This window comes from Bombus impatiens, unplaced genomic scaffold (genome assembly GCF_000188095.3).
Source record: "Bombus impatiens unplaced genomic scaffold, BIMP_2.2 scf_0058, whole genome shotgun sequence".
NCBI lineage: Eukaryota > Metazoa > Arthropoda > Insecta > Hymenoptera > Apidae > Bombus > Bombus impatiens.
The window spans coordinates 133,290-154,713 of NT_176477.1; the positions used below are offsets into that span (position 1 = coordinate 133,290).

The 21,424-nt window shown below is 31.2% G+C and overlaps 1 protein-coding gene across 2 annotated transcripts; it reads right to left on the reverse strand.

Moving 5' to 3' along the window:
• Window positions 1-1,271: 1,271 nt before the first annotated feature.
• On the reverse strand, window positions 1,272-19,870 carry LOC100741728 (fibrillin-2). Of its 2 annotated transcripts, none has more exons than XM_012393529.3 (19): window positions 19,310-19,842; window positions 15,986-16,291; window positions 15,480-15,740; window positions 14,747-14,894; window positions 14,271-14,485; window positions 13,649-13,801; window positions 10,569-10,721; window positions 10,294-10,431; window positions 9,506-9,764; window positions 9,230-9,402; window positions 8,701-9,023; window positions 7,867-8,447; window positions 7,418-7,512; window positions 6,164-6,501; window positions 5,181-5,653; window positions 4,710-5,034; window positions 4,105-4,357; window positions 3,655-3,784; window positions 1,272-3,165 (listed from the first exon to the last, which is right to left on the reverse strand). In XM_012393529.3, exons 1-19 carry the CDS (start codon window positions 19,389-19,391, stop codon window positions 2,760-2,762), a joined length of 4,812 nt encoding a protein of 1,603 aa, XP_012248952.1. In that variant the 5' UTR covers window positions 19,392-19,842; the 3' UTR covers window positions 1,272-2,759. The 2 variants fall into 2 exon arrangements, with proteins under 2 accessions (XP_012248952.1, XP_024228038.1); XM_024372270.2 differs by having other exon boundaries at window positions 3,044-3,165; window positions 3,651-3,784; window positions 19,310-19,870.
• Window positions 19,871-21,424: the final 1,554 nt, after the last annotated feature.

Genomic DNA, 21,424 nt, shown 5'->3' on the forward strand with positions numbered 1-21,424 from the left:
ATAATAAACTATAGAAAATGTTTTCTGTAAATTACGGGGACTAATTGCAAGTAAAGTAGGGCGATAATAAGTTATATAATTTATACAGAAACTGAAACTCGAAGTACGCAGTAAATATACATATGAATTATAATGAATGGCAACATGTAGTAATATGTACGATACATATAAATATATATGAGTCACATTCATACCGTTTCGATATGTTTTTGATACGGTTCGATATACCCAATTATTCGAAATTGACATTCGTTTGACATCTCTGTGATGATAATTACTAACAAATAAGCAAGTGCGAATTAAGTAATAAATTGAAATTAAATCCAAATTCATATAAAAAAGGGTCAGTTTATTATTTACATATAATAATATTTGGCTTTTGGTAGCTTCAATGCTATATAAATTAAAAATTTTTTTAATGTTAAATTTTCAAAATATAAACATTGTGCCAAATTCTTTATCTTTCTCTTGGACGAAATTGTTATCTTAAAAACGATTATAACGATTAAACGATAATGTCAAAAGTTATTGGAAAAAGTGGACTTGATTAATAATTTAAGCAGTATGCAACGTGTATTAATAAATTGAATTTAGCTGATATTATGATTAAATTATATGTATATTTTGTAATGTTTGACACAAAATAAATTTTCATTTATAAAATGATTTCCATGTTTCAAATATTGATACGTCTTTTATGTTTTAATTGCATTGCTACTAAAATAGTCTGTTAATATGGCTAAAAATTGACTTAAAACTTGGAATTGTTCGCACCTGCTTAATCAAGAGATCTAAGGATCTTTAGTAATCCTAGTCACGCCGATTTTCACGCGGTTTTTCCATAGGATAAGAGTATAAAAGTGAAGAGGATAGGTGAAAATAAATTGTCATCCACATGTTTATGCCACAGCGACGTATTCTTGCTGCATGCAGGCTGTTATAATTAGATTTATTATCATTATTAGTAATACTGGCAGTAGTAATATGTTACTACTAACCCACATATATACCTACCATTATACTACGTACAATATTATGCTGCTATATATACATATATTACCACTATACACACACGTTTATACACACACATACACATATGTCATAAGTTATATCATAAGTATACTTGTTAATAGCTATTGATGTATAACTACTATAAAAACAGTTTAGGATTACTTTATAAAATCTACCGTTGGATGCTTTCCTTGAAAGTTGGATACTATCGCTTATGTTAGCTTGTTAAAAATATGTATATCAATATTGAATCTTTTTTATGCGCAAAATAGATAGTAGTGTGCATTTATGAAACATAGCGATTTAAAATGCTTTTACTGTAAATGAAATAGCAATTGAAATAAAATGTACATGTACGAGCACTTAAGAGAAGATTAATTTTTAGAAAATGTTTTTAAGCACGAAGTCACAACTGAAGCTTGTATATTATAAAAATGTTATGATGAGTTTAAAGAATGGGAAGCATCTATTATCTATTGACATAGAAACTCATTAATACGGATCTCACGTATAATATTATTGCTGACGGAGACTTACGCGTTTGTAGGTTATAAGTAGAGTTATATCAATTTAGATTGACACGCAATTATGTATATTCTGTTAGCTATATTTTACTTTTTATCGATATTTTCCACCGCTAATCATGCTGTGGCTGTTTTGTGTAATTAGATAGCAGTGAATGCTAAAGATCTCTATTTCGTTAGCATTAGGTTATACATCTCATAAGGGAAAAAGGAATAATCAAATATTTAGGTGTGCAGCAAAAGAATACACGTATATTTACATGCTCGTATTATATGTAAGTATGCAGAATTTTTTAAATTTAATATGGACGATATAACATGTATATACATATGGTATGTGGTATATACCACCATATGTAATTACATATGTACAATTACAATAATTGCGTAAATATTTTAGAAATCTTGTTACTTTTGACTTACAATTAGACAATTAGATATAGTGAATATGATCGGTGAATCTTGAAAATTGCTGTATACGTACATAAAGTATGATCACTAGCGATAGATCTATTGTTAAATATAACGAAAAGAAACGTTTCGTTATTGAAACGTGTTATAAAACTGCGATTTTGATAAGGTACATATTTACAAAGTACAGTAACGTGGAGAAAGTTAATTTAGAACGATTAATGTGATTTTATTTCGCTTTCTTACGTGTTCAAACTCACATATACCCTATGTACATATAAATCGATTTATTTACCGAAAATACAATGTGAAATTATTGTTCCATTCGTTATGATTCATTTTACATTTTCTACAACTATTCCTGCCCGTCTTGGATACTTCTTTTTGCATGTTGGAAATTAAAAGTGGAAAGATACTATTTGAAAATTTCTGTGGAAAGTTGCAATGAAAACACCGTACGGTAGATATAACAAACTAGTAACAAATATGTAATATAATTACTTTGTGACAGTTTAAGAATATGAGAAATACTCTTTTTTTTAAAAAAGAACGTAAAGAAATAAAATGATATTAATATATATTTAAATCTTAGTTACATTTACGAATATAATACCTTGCCTCCTTAAACTTGGATTAGGAAATTATAATCTAAAATAAGAGTGGAGAAATGAGAGTAACTTTAGAGTGATTAAAATAAAATATTACCAATATAATGAAAACTGTACCAAAAAAATTTGTCAATACAAATATGAATCGAAATACGCGACAATTTGTCGATAATTACGCACTTGCCTTTTTAAATCCCAAGAGTTGTTAAAATTCGTATTGAGAAACGAAAATTATAATTTTTGCTACTGCACTTCCGGCAAAGATCGTATTATGATAAACTTCCATACTTAAATCGAGTTCGATTTCCTGGGGGCCTTGTATGCTTCGTGTCATTACCAAAACAACCTGTGTTGGTGCAGGCCTTCTCAATGCGAAACATGATTCTGTGGCGCGTTGCACCCCAGGTGGTGCGCGCGCTTCCAGGAATGCCATACTGAATTGTATCGTTGAGCTTGGCAGATGATATCCCTTCATTTTAAATAGTTCTTCCGGTCTGTTAGGTGCAATTGGTAACATGCTCACAAGAGTGATGAAATTGTATGAATAATGCGATGGTTGTCTAAGGCAAGGTGAATCGTTGATATGGCACGGCCACGATTTCACGCATCGGCTGAAATTTCAGTAATCTATTATATAATTGGTTTACGCAAAAGTTACTTAATTATATTATGTATATAGGTATTATATGTTATTATTTTCATAAATTATCTACATGATATGCATGTACATACGTATTATATATGCGGCGGATTCGGGAAGTTAAAACTGATTAATAAATTGAAAAAAAGCTAGTAGAATTTAGTAAAAAATATTACATATGTAAATTATGTTTTCACAATCACATTTATTATTGGTTTTTAATGTTTTTATGTATCCTGTATATGGAACTATTCTGCTTACGGAGCAAATCAGTTTGTTTTACTTGACTTATATTCAAAGAAAAGAATATCGTCGTAGCAATCACACGTGTCATATTAGTCGTTGTTATTTTTATGTAGAACAATGTGACATTGAACGCTAACATATATAGACATATACATATGTATATTATGTAATAAGTAATACAAGGTATTGATATTGTAAAAACCAATGTACTTACTTTTTTCTTTCATGATCACGGTGATATCCCACGGGACAGTTTATTTTATTGCAACGATAACCACCTCTAGTGTTGTGACAAATTTCATCTGCTCCTCTACAGACAGGTCCTGCCTGACACTCGTCGATATCTTGGAAAAGGTAACAAAGAATTAAATTTAAAAGAAATTACAAATGTCACGTGTGCTATCAATTTTATCATCAAAGGAAAGTCAAGGACAGACGAAACAACTTGAGATTCAACTAATGGCCCACATTTTCGATGACTAGGTCAAGTACAGATTATAAGTACATAACAACGAGATAATGGAGGTAGAACACGCTTTAATAAAGAGACCTCAAGAGTTCTCATCGAGCATACAATACGTTTTACTCGTCGAACCTTTAACAGTTAAGGATGAAAATTTTTAAATAATATAATTTAACAATTTGAAGATAACAACAAGCATACCTTCACAAGTACGGCCGTTAAGTCCGAGTTTGTAACCATCTGGACATTTACAAGCATAACTTCCTGGTGTATTTTCACAAATTCCTACACACAAGTTGTTATCTTTGAACTCTGTACATTCATCGATGTCTGTGCAAGAACGATTATCAGCGTTTAACCTGAATCCGGGTTTACAGGCACATCTGTAATTACCCCAGACGTTGAAACACATATGTTGACACAAACCAGGGGTCCTTTGGCACTCGTCAATATCCTAAAATTTTTAGAGATTTTATCATCTTATTAACAATAATTAATAATAAAAATACTTTCCCTAATAAGTAAGAGGATGAATGAATAAAATTACGCTGTTCCTTTATTTTAACAAAAGATACGAATGAATGAAAAAATTCTTTTCTATTATCAACATAAACCAATTATCGTTTTTCAATATATATGATCACATCTTACGAGTAGGTGTAACTTACTGATTCATTCACGTATTTAAATCATAATTAATTATAAATAATCATTTTAATTGATAAAACATAATAGCTAGGAAAAACAAACATGTAAAAAGTGAAATTCTTCAAGCATTGGAAGTAAAATTAATGGGAATAACTCACTTGACAATTACCGCCAGCAAAACCACCAATATTTTCAAAACCACTTTCGCAGTTACATCGAAAAGAACCGATGGTATTTTCGCATTGACTGTTTGGTCCACATACGTTATAAAGACTGCATTCGTCGATATCAACACAGTCTTTATTCGGTCCAGCAACGTGTCCTGGTGGACAAGTGCAAACATAACCACCTACTCTATTTTCACATGTTTGATCCGGAGTACATTCGTGAGTACCATTCGCGCATTCATCTATGTCAACACAATATTGTCCTGATGTTGGGTCCAAAGTAAACCCATTACTGCATATTACTTTGAATACACACCTGAAATTTCAATATTAAACAATTATTGGGCAATTGAACTGAAAACTGCAGCACAGTTTCTACAGTTTCAAAATCTAAATTGTATATCACGTATTAAAATAATTTGCTAAATTGTAAAAAATAGATCGACCAACGTATCGATGTACCTATAAGATCCAAGAGTGTTCATACATCGCATTGTTCTGCCACAGATGTTCGGATCTTTCTGACATTCGTCTATATCCACGCATTTTCCTCCAGAACCAGCCTCAAATCCACGTAGACAACTATACGTTCCCTTTCCCGGGATAGTTAACGAAGTAGGAGTAACGGCTGCAGATATGGATGTGGATATGGATGTTGATTTACTGGTCGTGGTCGTCATTAGCGTCGTTGGGATATCAATACGAGCCTGTGGTCCCGGCATACGTGGGTTACGATCGCATCGATAAGAGCCGAGTGTGTTCCTACATTGATAACCCGGTCCGCAGTCGTGTGTACCGAGTAGACACTCGTCGTCGTCTTCGCAGATCTCAGTGGCGGCATTCAGAGTATATCCTGTACCACACGATAGATATCGAGTGCAAGTGTAGCTACCTATAGTATTATCGCACCTTTGACCTTGCAAACAGCTATCTTCCTGTAATAAAATTTTCACATCTATTGTCACGTCTATTTAAATCAGATTTTCATCGAATTTTTTAATTTAGAATAATCGCAATTGAAAATAACTGTCTTTGTCGACTTTTCTTGATTTTTGACAATAACAATTATCCGTGACATTGCCCAAAGAAAAATGACGAACATACTCCAAAATTTTGCGTCGACTTGTAACATGTGATGAAGCGAGTGAAATGATTATAAAAATTAAAAACACGTTGAAAAACACTTCTTTAAGAAACCTACTGATAGCTTTTTGATACAACTTTCTTAACGCAATATCGAATATAGATTGAAGATATCATTAGGCAATTCTTTTTTATCGTGTAAAGAATAAGTTATTCGTATTGAAAGCGAATAAAAACTCGTAAAATGCATATGCTGATGTTGAATATAAGTTTTAGTTCTATAATTCTATAAATCTGTCATAAAACTTATAAGCTTCATTGACATTGCTGGTTAATACAATAGTCGGAAATATGTATTTTACCTGCGTTTGACATTCGTTAATGTCCACACAGGCTTGAGTTAAATTCTCACGCCTAAAACCAATTCTGCATTCGCACATGTAGCTTCCCATGGTATTGATGCAGTCCTCGTTGCTACTACACGCGTCATCTATTTCCCTACATTCGTCGATGTCGACACAACGATTCTTAACGAATTTCGTTCCAGGCATACACTTTTTGCTTGATGGTGCTGGCAAGGCTGTCGTAGGCGGTTTCCTGATTCTCGGCTTCGGAGGTGTTGCGCAACTATAACCACCCGGTTGATTATAGCAAACTTCACCTACGCAAGAGTCCAAACCTTCCGCGCATTCGTCGATATCTGTCAAATACGATAATTTATCTCTCATCAATAATTTGTTCGAAAGATTCAAAATATTTCACGTTTTTGCAATAAAACTGTCAATGAAGTTGAATAATAATAGTTACTTTTCTATTTGTTTATAATTCTAACACGTCTAATAATAAGTAAGTAGTAAATAATTACTATAACTGTGCAATGTAGTTATTGTTGGACTACGCTGGCATGAAAATAAAGTTTTAATAACAAATGATTATTTAAAATAAACCATTTGCAAGTATGTTGCTGTTTACATACGAATCCATGGCAAGTTATATAACGCGACGATTGTTAAAAAATTACTTTTGCTGTAATACCTATTAAGTATATTAAATGACCATTGTAATACATGCTACATGCTTTCACTTCATGTTTAGTCAAGAAATTTAGCAAATTGATGTTAATTATAAGTAAATAAAATGGAATTGATCATTGATGGAATTTTATCGCAATCTTATAACACTTGCACACATAAAACGAGCAATAACAAAACATATCACGAGTTACTATACTATATTATATTACAAAAATAATATGCACATTATAACAAAAATGAGCTTAAACCTTACACTATGCTTCACATGCGATAAGCGAACAAGGATACTGTTTTAAAATATTTCCTAATATATCAAACTTTCGACGTTCAATTCAAAACTTGTCAATTTCCATTCTGAAAAAAGTTATAAATCATTACAAATTAATTTATAAGTTATTCTATTAATTTCATATGTTAAAAAAAAAATTAAAATGAAAATTATGTACAAATTAATTTTTGTTTCATGTAGAGAGAGAGAGAGAGAGAGAGAGAGAGAGAGAGAGAGAGAGAGAGAATATTATAGTATTTTAACAACAATTTTAAGTAAATTCAATTCGAAAATTAAAATGTAGTAAAATGTACCTGTGCACCTTCTTAGTCGAGGATGATATCTGAAGCCGGAAGGACAAGCAGGTTTCTGACGTTGACGCTGCTCAAACGATGTAGGTCTTTCACATCTAAACATATTACGATACGGATACGATTCATTAATTTTATAGAATTATTTAACCACATTATGTGCTTAAATAAATTCCTCGATTACATAACGGTCATATTATATAATAAAATCATGTAAATAAGAAAGAAAATTCGCTAAAAATTTTAGAGCACTTCGTAAGATCGTGCGCATTTGTATACGCTTGTTAATAGATACATATTATTCATGAAAATTAATTAATTTCTATTAACTGAAAAGCTGAACTGAAAATAATGGTGACTATGTTGTAGATTGAAATACATCTTAATTTCTTTTTTTCCTGATGTAATGCTGTAAAACTTAAAATTCAAAATATTAAGTTAATAATGTAGACCTGTAAGTTCCAGGTAGATTGAAGCATTTTTCAAAAAGTCTAGTGTCACATTTGTGTTGGCCACGAACGCATTCGTCGATATCTTCGCATCGTTTACTAGTTAAGGAGTATTGATAACCCGATGGACAAGACGGTAATCTAGTCAAACATTCGAAGCTGCCGTTTTTATTGACACAATACTCATGTAATTCTAATCGACAGGTGTGCAGATTTTCCAAGCACTCGTCGATATCGACGCAGCTACCATTGAAAGATCGATTATAACCGCTGCTGCAAGGTGGAATTAACTTGCACATAAAGGAACCGTTTGTGTTAACGCATTTATGAGTGCCCTGTGGACAATCGTGTCTGCCTAAAAGACATTCGTCGACATCTTGACAACCCTTTGTCGCTGTATTAAAATACCAGCCAGTGGTACATAGTGGCAAACACATGAAACTGCCTGGGCTATTATGACATTGCTCGTAGTCTCGACAACTCAGATTTGCTGCGCACTCATCAATGTCCACACATTCTCCGCTTTTTATATCTCTAGCATATCCGAGTTTACACGGTTCCGAAAATACGTGACCATCCATATTCTACAAAATAAATTACACGGATATTTTTTAAGAGTTTAGATCATTTGTAACTGTGAAAGGAAAACGCCATTAGTTATCCAAAAAATTTAAAGTGTGCAATAGCTTTGTGACAAAGACCGAAGAAGAAAATTCAAAGATGTAAACGAATATACATACGTCATGTATTTAAATTTAATATAAAATAAATTTTGAATTTATAATAAAATAGAGAAGCAATATATTTATTTATTTTATTTTATATATTAATCAATACCTGCATTATATGGTTCTTCTTAATATCTAATAGCCTGTTAATTGTTGTTGAACTTGTTGTTGTTGTTGTTGTTGTTGTTGTAAATGCTTCACAGATATAAGAACCGTTCGTATTAACACAAAACTGAGTTGATACATTACAAGAATGTAATCCAAGTGCACACTCGTTTATATCTTGACAAGATTCTTTACTCGAGTAATAACTATTGTTATACAACTGAAAACCAGACGGACATACTGGAGAACATCTATATCCACCTTTGAAATTTATACATTGCTCACCGATTCCACAATTTGATAAACCATTGCTACATTCATCGACATCTGCCGAAAGAAGAATTTATAACAAAGTTAAAAACAATCGATATTAAGTTTATTAATATAATATAACATGATATAATATGATATAATATAATATATAATAGAGATAACACTAATTTTTTGTCGAATGGAACGTTAATTATTTTAATAAAAATGTTCACATGAAAAAAATACATAAATAAATAAACAAAATTTGAATACTCTGATACCGATACAATCTTGACTTCGTTGATCAAATATGAAACCTCTCTCGCAATTCCTTGTTTCATTAACAATTGGAAAGATTGAACTTAGTAATTTATGTCCCCTTTTATACGAATAAGCATGAGTATCTTCAACCTTTCCACGTAAATTCGCATCATGGTCACTTAATAGTTCGCATCTAATTAATTGAAATATATTAAAAATATGTACGCATATCGATGATTAATATTATTAATTGTTACATAAAATTGTTATATGAAACGATCCCTTAAAAAACGTACCTATAACTACCTATGTCATTAACACATTGTTCTGTATTTTCACACGAATGCAATTGTTCTTTACATTCGTCCACATCGATACATGCTTCCCTGGAATCATTTATCGGCTTATATCCCGCAGGACAAATCAATGACTTATCGTTTGAAAACGGAGATTCAGAATGATTCAGAGACAAGCATTCGTAACCACCTACCATATTTATGCAGGTGGTATTTGAACTTGGACAAGGATTATTAGAGCCGGAGCATTCATCCACATCTACAAATGTAATACATATATATAAACAGAATAAATAAAAGGTTGCAATAGTTTATAATAAAAATTATATTTCAATAGTAGTCTTTAATAGAATCATCACGTTTTAATTTTTCGACTAAAATTCCAAAAATTGTATGGAATGGTTATTTCATGTTAGAAATAACGTATCGATTTGGAAAGAGGATTAAGAAGATAAAGAAAATTGTCTAAATAAAGAAATGAAAAAGTATTAAACAGGTGTATAAATTCTTACTCACATGCAAGACGGATACATGCTGAATCAACGTAAATTCACGTAATAGCGTTTGAGGTAAAATATTTTCAAACATTCGATTAATTAGTGTTAGGATATAAAAGAAAGTTTGTGCATGCACATATCTCATATTTATAGAAGAGCATAAAAATATCAAAGGAGAAACTTCCTGTTGATGTAATAAATAGCCTATCATTAGAAATATCAAACAAGTAAAACATATTCGATTGAATAATAATCACATTAATAAATCATAGAATGCTTGAAAATAGTTACCTATGCAGGTACCCAAATTAACACTGTAAATAAATCCTTCATCACATTTTACATCACATTCGTAAGCACCATCGATATTACGACATTCTTCTGTACCTTCCAAACAGCTATGAATGCCTTCTACACATTCATTCACATCTATAAAAGGAAACAAGAGTAGGTTGATATCTTTCTTTTTTATTACAAAGAAATCGCAAAAAGCGTGTATCATTATGATAAGTTTCACCCTTATGTTTTCACCTTTAAGTTAACATTTTAAATTATACAATAAATACCTTCGCATTGCTGTGACAATTTATTGAATTTAAATCCAGCGGGACAAGATTTTATTCCCTTCATTTCTAGACAGCTAAAACTGCCCTGGGTGTTAACACAAAAATTTTTCTTTCCGGGGCATGGTTTCGGTAATACAAGACACTCATCGATATCTGAAAAAAACATTGAAATTAGATAATATACGTCCACAAAATAGTATTTTATATAAAATATCAATTTACAAATGCTAACATAGATATAACATGTTCTTGCCGTAATAAAAAATTGCAAAGATAATCTAAATTCTCATTGATCTAATGTAACTCAAATTTTTGAAAGTTAATTAATATCGTTACAGATAAATAACATCCGGCCTCCACCTGCATTATTTCAATTCTACGAAACGGAAACAAAGGTATCCTTATCCAAAATTTCTCTTTATCTAAATTTTATCAGAATTTATCTAAACAATGAGACATAGCCGCGATTATGTTAATCAGTTCTGATAAACATCTGATGGATACCGTTCTCGGAAATCTATACATTTTCCATATTCGTACAATAAACTCCTTGAACCACCTTGGCCACGTAGAGTTTCCAGATTTTCACAGTACATTGTATAAGGAGGTGAAAAATTGTGCTTCTTAGACAGAACGGTTACGAAAAGTGTCATCGTGTTGCTTCGCAACACGTTCGTTAAGAGCTAGTATAGTGGAATCGGGTTAAAGTTCTCTTTCGATCAACGTTAACCCTTGGGGATCCGTGAAACGGTCTAAATACTCTACTTCTGTGCGGTATTTCTGCAAGCTATTCTTAGTCTTCGCTCATTTATTTGCGACATATCCACTTGTAACGTAACAATCTCTTGAATGCAATACATATACCTATGTTATATAAATTAATGCATAAAATAATTTAACCGAATTATTTAAACCTTAACATTCAAGCCCACAATCCTGTATAGCGTACAATGTACAACATAGTGGAACGTACTTCCATTTTACTAATCAAAGTTACACGAAGCCTTACTAACATTTTCTTCGACTCCCTGATTTTCCATCGGGTTCGTTCACACGTCTCAATACAGAACAAGTTTTTCCAAGCCAGTGGCTCCCCGATTTCCCATCGGATTCTTCAATGAAAACTAAACCTCTCTTGTGACTCCCTGATCTCGCATCAGATTCGTTTGCACTTTCTTCAATTTTCTAACACCACCTCGGCTTTGATTTCGCATCGAATTCGTCTGCAACCTCTGTGCCATTAACTTCCCGATTTCGCATTGGGCTCGTTCATAAAATTACACCCTTCTGCGACCCACTGACTTAGCGTCAGGTTCGTCCTCGTAAACAATAATCCTGGCGGCTACCTGAACTCGCGTCAGCTCCGTTCGTACACTTGTTACACTGTAACCCTCGCGTTGTTCAAAACCCCGACTCGTAATAATATAATAAAAAGTAAATTATGATTGCAAAACATTAATTGAAAAATGAAAAATCGATAAAATAGATAAAAATTAAATTTTTCGATGTACTGTTGTGCATAATTCGAGAAGATTAGGGACCCAAAAACGACAGAAACACTTCATATCGCAGTATCAGCATCGGCACTTGGACACATTTTTAACCTCGTTTCAAAGCATTGCGTTAAGTAGCATTCTGCAAGGCTAGCAGAACTTCGCTTCTGATGTCAGCCGCTGTTTCAAAACACATACCAAACACGGATATAAAAACTATCGAGTAATCGCCGGAAAGAGTTCATTCATAAATCGTCAAACATCGTGTAATTCGTATTCATCAAATATAATAGAGTATATAACTTGTATATTGTTTGTCAAGGACCGAGTTTGTTAAAAATATACATCTAAAAACCCAAAACTTCGCCTTCGTAAACCTGAACGGTATTCGGATGCCGAACAACTTTTCTAGGAAATTTTATCGATTCCTTGCGAGAAATTTTCGCATTCTCCGACCCTAACTCAGTTAGGAAGCTGCGCCATAACAGTACTTACGATACTTGGTAATTGTTTTACAGCCATAAAATGCTTGATCCTCAAATGTTTCGAGTACTTTAAATGTAAGATAAATTAAATAAATTCTAAAAAAAAATCTACATACATACTTACTGTAGATCGCCAGCTATAAAATACTTTAAAAAAGGATAATATCTTCTCACAAACAATTTATAGAGCATTTACTTCTATAATTACCGTCACTAGTAACTGCATAAATACGATTAAGATCCGATATAGACGAAAAACTTCTTTGTGTATGTATAGAATATCATACTTCATTTATTAATATTATAACACTAAAGTAAATAAAAAAAAATTCGTTACGTAGTTTGATATTTTAATTTTAAAATGATATGCCAGTAAAAGAACGCTAGGAATAATAACTTATGGCTTGTATTAACAGTATTAAAGCTAAAATCAACGATACTTATTAAAGCAACTTCAAGCACATATCTGTGTATAGAAAATTTTACCACGTACTTTATAAATCTGAGAAGTACATTATCTTCGCGTATATTACTTTATTAAAACATAAAAAAACATACACACTCATATACAGAAATCACGTATATACATGAAATATATTCTTTGTAATTCTGAATAGGTTAAATAATATATTTATGCATGCATATATATACATACATACATTATATATATATACATATGTACAGGGTGTCCCCCACAACTGGAACAGGACGAATCTCCTAAACGCTTAGGGATAGAAGAAGATGTCATAAGTGGGAGTTAAATAGTAACAGGCGGTGCATAATATACGTCTAATTTTATACATCTTCGTGCATCGGAGCATCAGAAAAATGCAACTGCACTTTTTTTAAAGTGTAAACCTATATTTTTGAACTGCAATCGATGCAGTTCCTTGTGCTCTACATAAAAGTACTAACATACTTATGCCCCAAACTTATTCATTAGCAAGTGATCGAAGCTAAAAGTTCTCTGAATTATTTCAACCTTGTAATGGAACATAACGTAGATTTAAATATGTAAATTAGATATATCGAAAATAAACATTATAAAATAAATAATTGAAAATGTGCTCTTAAACAATTAGAAAATTAAATAAATTCAAACCTGTACAAAAACCTGTAGCGGCTTCCCACTGGTATCCAGGAGGACAAGTATCCTCTTCGTATCCAAGTTTATGTTTGGACGCGCATGTGTAAGATCCTATATTATTCTCGCAGTGACCAGGACATGCTCCTTTTTCTACACACTCGTTCACGTCTAAGCGGTGGGACACACAATGCCAACAGAAGTAAGCAAGGACACAAGCAAAATTGCAGTGCATCATTACAAAAATAAAATGAAGCTCATATCATTAAGCAAACATAAAATATGCTTGAAAGTGAATTTAGAACTCATAAAACATTAAGAACTTAATGTCAAAGGATATAAAATGAATTATTACTTACTACAGAATAATTAGATATTCAAATTTAACTTCGAAGAATGTATTACCATATATATATCATATGTATTACATTTATTTACATTGTAATATATATTACATGTATTATATGTATGCACATACAATATATATATATTTATTTATTTATAAATTAACTTATATATATATAATAAGTTAATTCATAAAAATAATTCACTGTTAATATGATTAGTTTAAATTCTCTTTATTGACATTTGAAAAATATTAATAATAATAGTTTGATTTGAATATCTCTTTCATACTCACCGTCACACACTTGACTGGTAGCATTGTAACGATAACCAGCGGGACAAAGAGATGAAAACTCGTTATCATCCTCAGGAATTGTACTTTTGTTTTCCGATGGTTTAGGTAAACAAGAACGTTTATCCTTCGCCAGTACGTAATCGGGATTGCAGCTACACGTAACTGCAACTCCATTGTCCGTGCAGCGTTGTTCACATGGATTGCTCGATTTGCATCTAGATCATATACGATTGCACAATGACATAGTATAATCGAACAACAAAAATATGTTGTTTTCTTGGAAAATATTCGATAAATGAATTAATAGTAAATTAAATTAAACAGTAAATAGAATAGTAAATTAATTTTATAAATTCAGTAGATATTATATAATAATTTTAACGCTGAATATTTATCAAAATGAACAATATTATAAAATTTGCAGAAATAAAATATAATATATGTACATATATAAATATCTTATAAAGTTTTTATACCTGTCAGTAGGTAAGTCTTGACTACAAGTTTTTCCATCTTCTAGTAGAGTAAAGCCTTCGTAACATTTGCAATAATAAGATCCTGGCGTAGGGACACAAATGTCAGAACACAATAATCCCTTCATAAGTTGACAGATGTCATCTAATGCTGTAAATTAATGTTATGACGTTGCATTTCTGTTATGATCGTTGTTATATTAATTTTAAGTTGACTGGCAAGTAATGTCGAATTTTTTATTTATAATTTTATTTCTTTATATCTCAATCACATATTATTCGTGATTTTATCTAATTGTTTTCCTATGCCGCAAAGATTTGAATATATCTTTCTAAGTGAATCGTTGATTTATCTTCGAGATTGTAATTTCAAAACTTCCACGTATGAATACTTGGAATTAATTTTTAATCGTGCAACAGTTTTCTTGTTACTTCCTTAAAATACTTTTAAAAGATATAGTTATAATAAATTTTTCCGCCGCAAGTGACAGCAAAAACAGCAAAACTCTTTTTGCGATACAATCACTCGTGGGACTCTCAATGTAAGGTAATAGGAAATTACCTTGTAAACAAATAAAATATGGACATAGAAGATAAGATATTTTGGGATAGAGATCTTCGGCAGTATTTTTCAATCATTTTAATGATTGATGATGGACTTTTATAATGTAGGAACTAGATATAAAAATATGATCGATTTTGGAGTTTTAGGACTTTATTGAATATTTCTACTTACGAGGCGTAGGTAACGATGGGGAGAAAGATGTCGAAGCCAATGTTTCAGTAGATAATAAGGAAGTCGATGTTAATGGAGATGAAGTTGATTCAGTATCGGTAGTCTCACTGAACGTCGTTGCCTTTGTAAGATCTGTGGTAGAAGTCGACGTTGTACTCGGTGACGCTTCGTAACAACATTCCAAAAATGCAGGATCCCATGGATTCCCAAATGTAAATTTCTTAAAAGCGCATCCTTGTCCCATAGATCCAGTTAAAATACCTTCGATGGAATTTCAAAATTAATGAAAAATAATTAATGAAGAAAAAGAATGGCAGAATTAAAAAAAACACTGGTTCTAATGTGGATTATTAAACTATAATTTTGACACCGTTATTTAAATTATTAAATTTTTGTATTAATTATAATTATTAATTCTTAATTATTTATATATATATATATATGAAGAAGTAAATAAAAAATAAAGAGACATAAATACCAAAAAATTATATGAATATGTAAATTACCCAGTTTACAAGCTTCGCAACAGTCACGGTGATAATCACCCGGCCCTGAACGTTTACTTTTGGTATCAGAAACACACGCTAAACCAGCATGCGCATCGAATTTTCCTTTCTTGCATTGTTCCTCGTGATATGCTCTCACGCAACAGATGTCCACAGCCTCTAAGCAAAGACCTTGTTCGACTGTCGGCACTCCAGATACCGGCCCTGTGAACTTTTCACACCTTAGGCCTTCCAAAGCCCACGAAGTACCAAGCCCACAGCACTTTTCAAATTCTGCTTCCATTCTAGCTTCGCTGAACAACGCCTCTGTTACACAAACAAAATATACTTCTCTTAACAAATCTCTCTAATAACAATTATATCGGTCTTTATAATTCTTTATAACTTCTTCTTCATAACTTGAACCTTTTTCTCATTTTCCTTGAGAATATAAATTATTTCATCAAATGTTTACATTATATTATATTATAACAACTGTTTCCGTCGATGAAACAATTAAGGCATCAGAAACCTTAATACTTTTAATCTCAAACATTTAACAAATTTTACCTGAAACAACTGAAAATCGGTTTGTCTATTCTTAATTTTATAAAATGCTTAGTGTTAAATATCAAACTATTCCATCGATTTTTATATTTTTAGTAGTTCGTCTCCCTTTTATTGTTCCCGCTTTGATCGTCATTTTTAAAACCATTACGAATGGAAATAAGTGTAAAGTATAAAAAATAATTATTTTTGATGATAAACTTATAACGTAAAATGATGTCTTATTTGTCTATCAGTTTTCACAAACTCTCGGCAGAATTTAAGTCTATTGTGAAATCGTAAAATCCTTCCTGACGCTGCCACATGTACAGCGATAAGAAGAACAATTGTAGATAGACAACTATTTCTTACCAACCTTTGTTATTTAATTTTTACTCGTAATTCGTTTCGTATGATATATTACATTGTTTGTTATGCAAAAAATATACCAACTGATGACATTCCACATCTGTTCGTATATACATGTGTATAAGTTTTATATAAAATTTACCTACTAATATAATTTTATACTAAACTAAACTAAAGGTAACTAAACTAAAGGTTCAATTTCATCTATGTGCTTATCATATTCATACAACAACACTTTTGTTTTTAAATAAAAGATTTTAAACGTAGATCTTAAATGATTAGATTGAATAATATGATATGCTTGATATACTCGTAAATATGTATAATGTAGTATAGTGTACTCTCTATTTAACTCTATTGTATCTTTAAACGAATTCAATCATATGAGTCATACGAATTAAGTTTTTCAGATATGATACATGAAATAGGTGAAATAAACATATTGTTGAATGTTTTTTGAAACGTTGCATTGTCATTATACTGTTAATAAAGAAATAACAATATGATCCTATATAATCCTAATAAACATATTGCTACTAGTTTATTACGATTATAGTTAGAATTTGCTGTCATTAGTACATATTACAGTGACAACACAATTGCACAATTCTAATAAATTTTCTAATATTGAAAATTTCTTAACATTTTCAATGGACGGTCAATAGTTTACTGCATCTAATTATCAACTTTCTAAACGTTATACTGTACATATACTGTATACATATGTATACGAGCATCTGACTTTATACGAAATTTCTTTAATATTAAAATGCGCTGTGAATTTTAACATTTGATATTAGAAAATATCAACAAATACAAAATAAATACAAGGAAATATTAATTTATTGTTCGTTCCTTCGTTCAAAGTAATTAATATTGTTGTAGTATTATATTCCTTATCTTCTTATAAGGAGAGATATACCTACATTATTTTCGCTTGGATATATTATTATATGCTATGCATTATTATACAGTGGTAAAAGCAATTCTTGTTGCAGTGTTTAGCTAGAAGTCTCTATAAATCAATGAAGACCATACATACTGAGTAATAACAAAACCATAATTTGTTTAATGATAAGAATGGAACTAGCGCATACGTATGTTTCCTTGTTATTTCATTGGAAAACTACGCAACCCTTTCTGACTATCACATCTCTGCGATTTTTTTTTATTATTATTTAATTTGTATTTTACAATTTATCCAGTTGGACATTCGGTAAATTTTTCTAGCTTAGCGATATTTGATACTAACTACATAGTTTCCGAATTCAATCCAGACGTATTTAAACGTTTTAGAGTTGTTTATATGGATAATATTTATTTCAAATAGAACAAAATATGTTTGAAAGATAATTATATTCCATTATTAAAAACACTCGTCTTTCACTTAAAAATATGATAGATTCTAAGTTATGCAAGTAGTTACTATTCGTTTATTATTTACTCTCGAACCCGGAACTACGTGTCCCTCTACTCTTAAGTATTCATTCTATTTAATTTGCCTATCCTTTTTCTTCGTTAATACTACCATGAACATCTCTAAACTGTAAACTATCCATCCTAAAAATCTACCGAACGTTACTTTACGCGTGTCAACTTCATATCAATTCACTTATCAATTCTAAGAAAGCGATCTCTCTAACGCGTATTCAGTTTGTCATCTCTCTACGAACATGGAATTTAATATTTAAATAAATAGAATTTACTTAATTTCCTTTTCCATAATTGACAATTAGCTGAATTAAAACATACTTATGAGGCATATTAAATAACTCAAAGATTAATATTCTTCGAGATTAAGATATTGTTTTAATCAGAATATCAGACTGAACATTTTGATGTACATACATCATAGTCATGACCCATTTTATCCCATTATGTATTTATCATAGTCATCTAGTAAAATTGGAAGAATTGTCTTTATTCTCCGTTATCGATGAAAGAAGGCGTGTTCCACGAAATTTCTTTCCTTTTTATAAAATTAATAAAATAAATAGAAAATGGCATCTGCCTGAATGATAAACAAGGAATCCTCTAAGTTCTTCGTTTCTTCCTTTCTAGCTACAAATCATTAAAAGTATCGTTAAAAACATGATTCGAAGGAAAAATGTACGATTAATAGATTTAGATTATCTAATCGTTTACGTTTTTAACAACTAGGTACATTCTCCTCTTTGTTTTAAATAAAATGGAAACCACATAGCAGATAGAAGAAAATGCATTGCTTATGCTAGTAGTAAGTGGAGCGAAAAAAAGATCTAAGTCTAGATAAAAAATTTACATTTGAATACAGGCTCTACGCTATCAATTCTTCTATCAATTATTTCGAGATTTATCATCCAAAAACAAATCCGAAAACAATTAATACAATAAAATCGATTTTAGGAATAAAAACTCATTTTCCAAAAAAATTCTTAACATGAAAGATACCTCGCTTTTGTAGAGAAAATTGCTCCAACCGAATGACCAGAAGTAGAAAGAAAATCGCACATAGATCGACGAATCGGATCATCTTCTTAAAATTCCCATAAAACGAACTGGTTTTCGCGTAGAAATATCACAATCTTTCAAACTGTCACGATCTTTCTCTTAATTTTTCTGTTTGTCGTTGCCAGTTTGAGTTTGAGTCGGAATCGTTGACTTGAAAGTGAAATATCGTTCTTCTTTGTCGTCGGATGCGTTCCGAGCAAACGCTCGACATGCATTAAAGCGTTCAGTTTGCCGGTAGCACGGTTTTCTCCTCTGCACCTTTCTATGTGCATCTCATTTCTTGAATTATCCCACTCTATCTTACGATACGATTCCTTTTCCCGTCTGCACTCTGTCCCTGTTTCGTGTGCGCGCGCATAAATATCAGACTGATTTCGTCGTTAGTAACGGCGCCGATTGAGAACTTGCTCAAAATTTCGCCCTAACAAGATCCTTCGATTGTTTTCTCTTTTATTTTTTTTCTTATCCTTATATATCTTCACCTAAGTTGTTTCGCTCGTGATAAATAATGTTAACTCTTTTTAACATTATGTAATTTGGAAATTCCATGTTTTTCTATTATTTATCGTTATACGAATGTATACGAATGTGTACAGGTATATATATTTTTGAATACACTGTTGCAGTGAATTTAGACTTGAAAAATTTGTTGACAATTACTAATTTTTAGGTTTCTCTGGATCTGAAAATGACAAGGGAACTAGGTCATTAATAAACAAAATTTTCGTTACATAGTTCTAACAGTATGAAAACCGAAATTCTTAGATTTTATTAACTTTAACTGAATTGTTGCTTTACATTTAAATATGCATAATATGCGCCTCTATACATATTAATAATGTATGTACAAGAACTTTAGTTCCATTACTACAACGTAATACATATGTGTGCCTCATTTTCAAAAGAAAATCCCCCTCCGTAAGTTTCAAGAGTGTGTTGATCATCATCGTAGTACTAGTGACTTCTTCGCGGCATGTGTTCCCGGTTCGATGTTAGCATCAGAGATCCTTTTTTGTCAGTGTTCCATGAACAGTAGACGCTTTGTTGATCTCGCAAATTTCCGTACCACTCTCTTGCCGGCCATCCGTGTCGTCCTTCGTTCTCTTTGAAATACATATCTTCAAATGTTTTATCTCTATATATTTCTGTGTATCGATTGAAAATCGAAATCAGATAGCCAATATTAGTAGCGATTTCCATCGGAAGTCAGTCTTACGAAATCATGTTATTTTCTTTGTTCAAAATTTATTAACCAATGTCCCACTAATCTATTAATTATTTAAAAAGATCTATTATAAAAGAATCTATTAATTCTTATACAAATTAATTCTTTTCTTAATATTTTTTGTAGTATAAGTAGTTAAAACGTTTATGTACTTAAACAATATATAGTTATAAAAACTCTGTTGCTTATATATTTTACTGTTCGGATGCCTGCTAAGCATTCGAATTCAAGTCAATTCATATATGTGACGCGTTGTGTGGCGCGTTAACATTATATCATCGCATAACTTTCAATGAACTTAAATATATTGGGTAAAAGTAGAAGGAAACTATTCGTGACGATTAAATATAAGTTAAATATAGAATGCAACACGCGCAGTGTACACGTAAAAGTTTTCTAAATTTACTCTATTACATTTATGTAATTAAATTTTCAAATACGTATTATATGTATTGAAGGAAACTATTATTGTAAGAATATGTTTTATTGGAACTAATTTTCCCATTAATTCATATATAAAGAGATCAGAAAATAAAAATACACGGAAAATTCATTTTCTCATAGAGCAAACGTAAATAATAAAAACATGATAAGTATATAACAATACAGTAATATAAATAATAACAATGACAAAAGCATAATCCAACTTTGTGGTTGATGCAACGTAAAATAATTACATAAAAAAAGAGAAAGACAATAAAAAAAAGAGATTATTGCATTTTTCTGTATACGAATGTCGGTTAATCTCGGTAACAGACGGAAGTAAAAACGTGCAACAGGAGCAAGAGTAACAGTCAGTAGGCCGAGAACAGTCATCAAGCTAGCGAGGT

What these genes read in the sequence shown, in the direction of transcription:
- LOC100741728 (XM_012393529.3), bottom strand. Translation starts at nt 19,391, where the DNA reads ATGATCCGATTCGTCGATCTATGTGCGATTTTCTTTCTACTTCTGGTC. An exon ending in TCGACTAAGAAGGTGCACAG is followed by an intron (nt 6,502 to 7,417) that starts GTACATTTTACT and finishes CGTATTTGACAG; the next exon opens with ATATCGACGAATGCGCGGAA. An exon ending in TTAACGAATGTCAAACGCAG is followed by an intron (nt 5,654 to 6,163) that starts GTAAAATACATA and finishes ATTTTATTACAG; the next exon opens with GAAGATAGCTGTTTGCAAGG.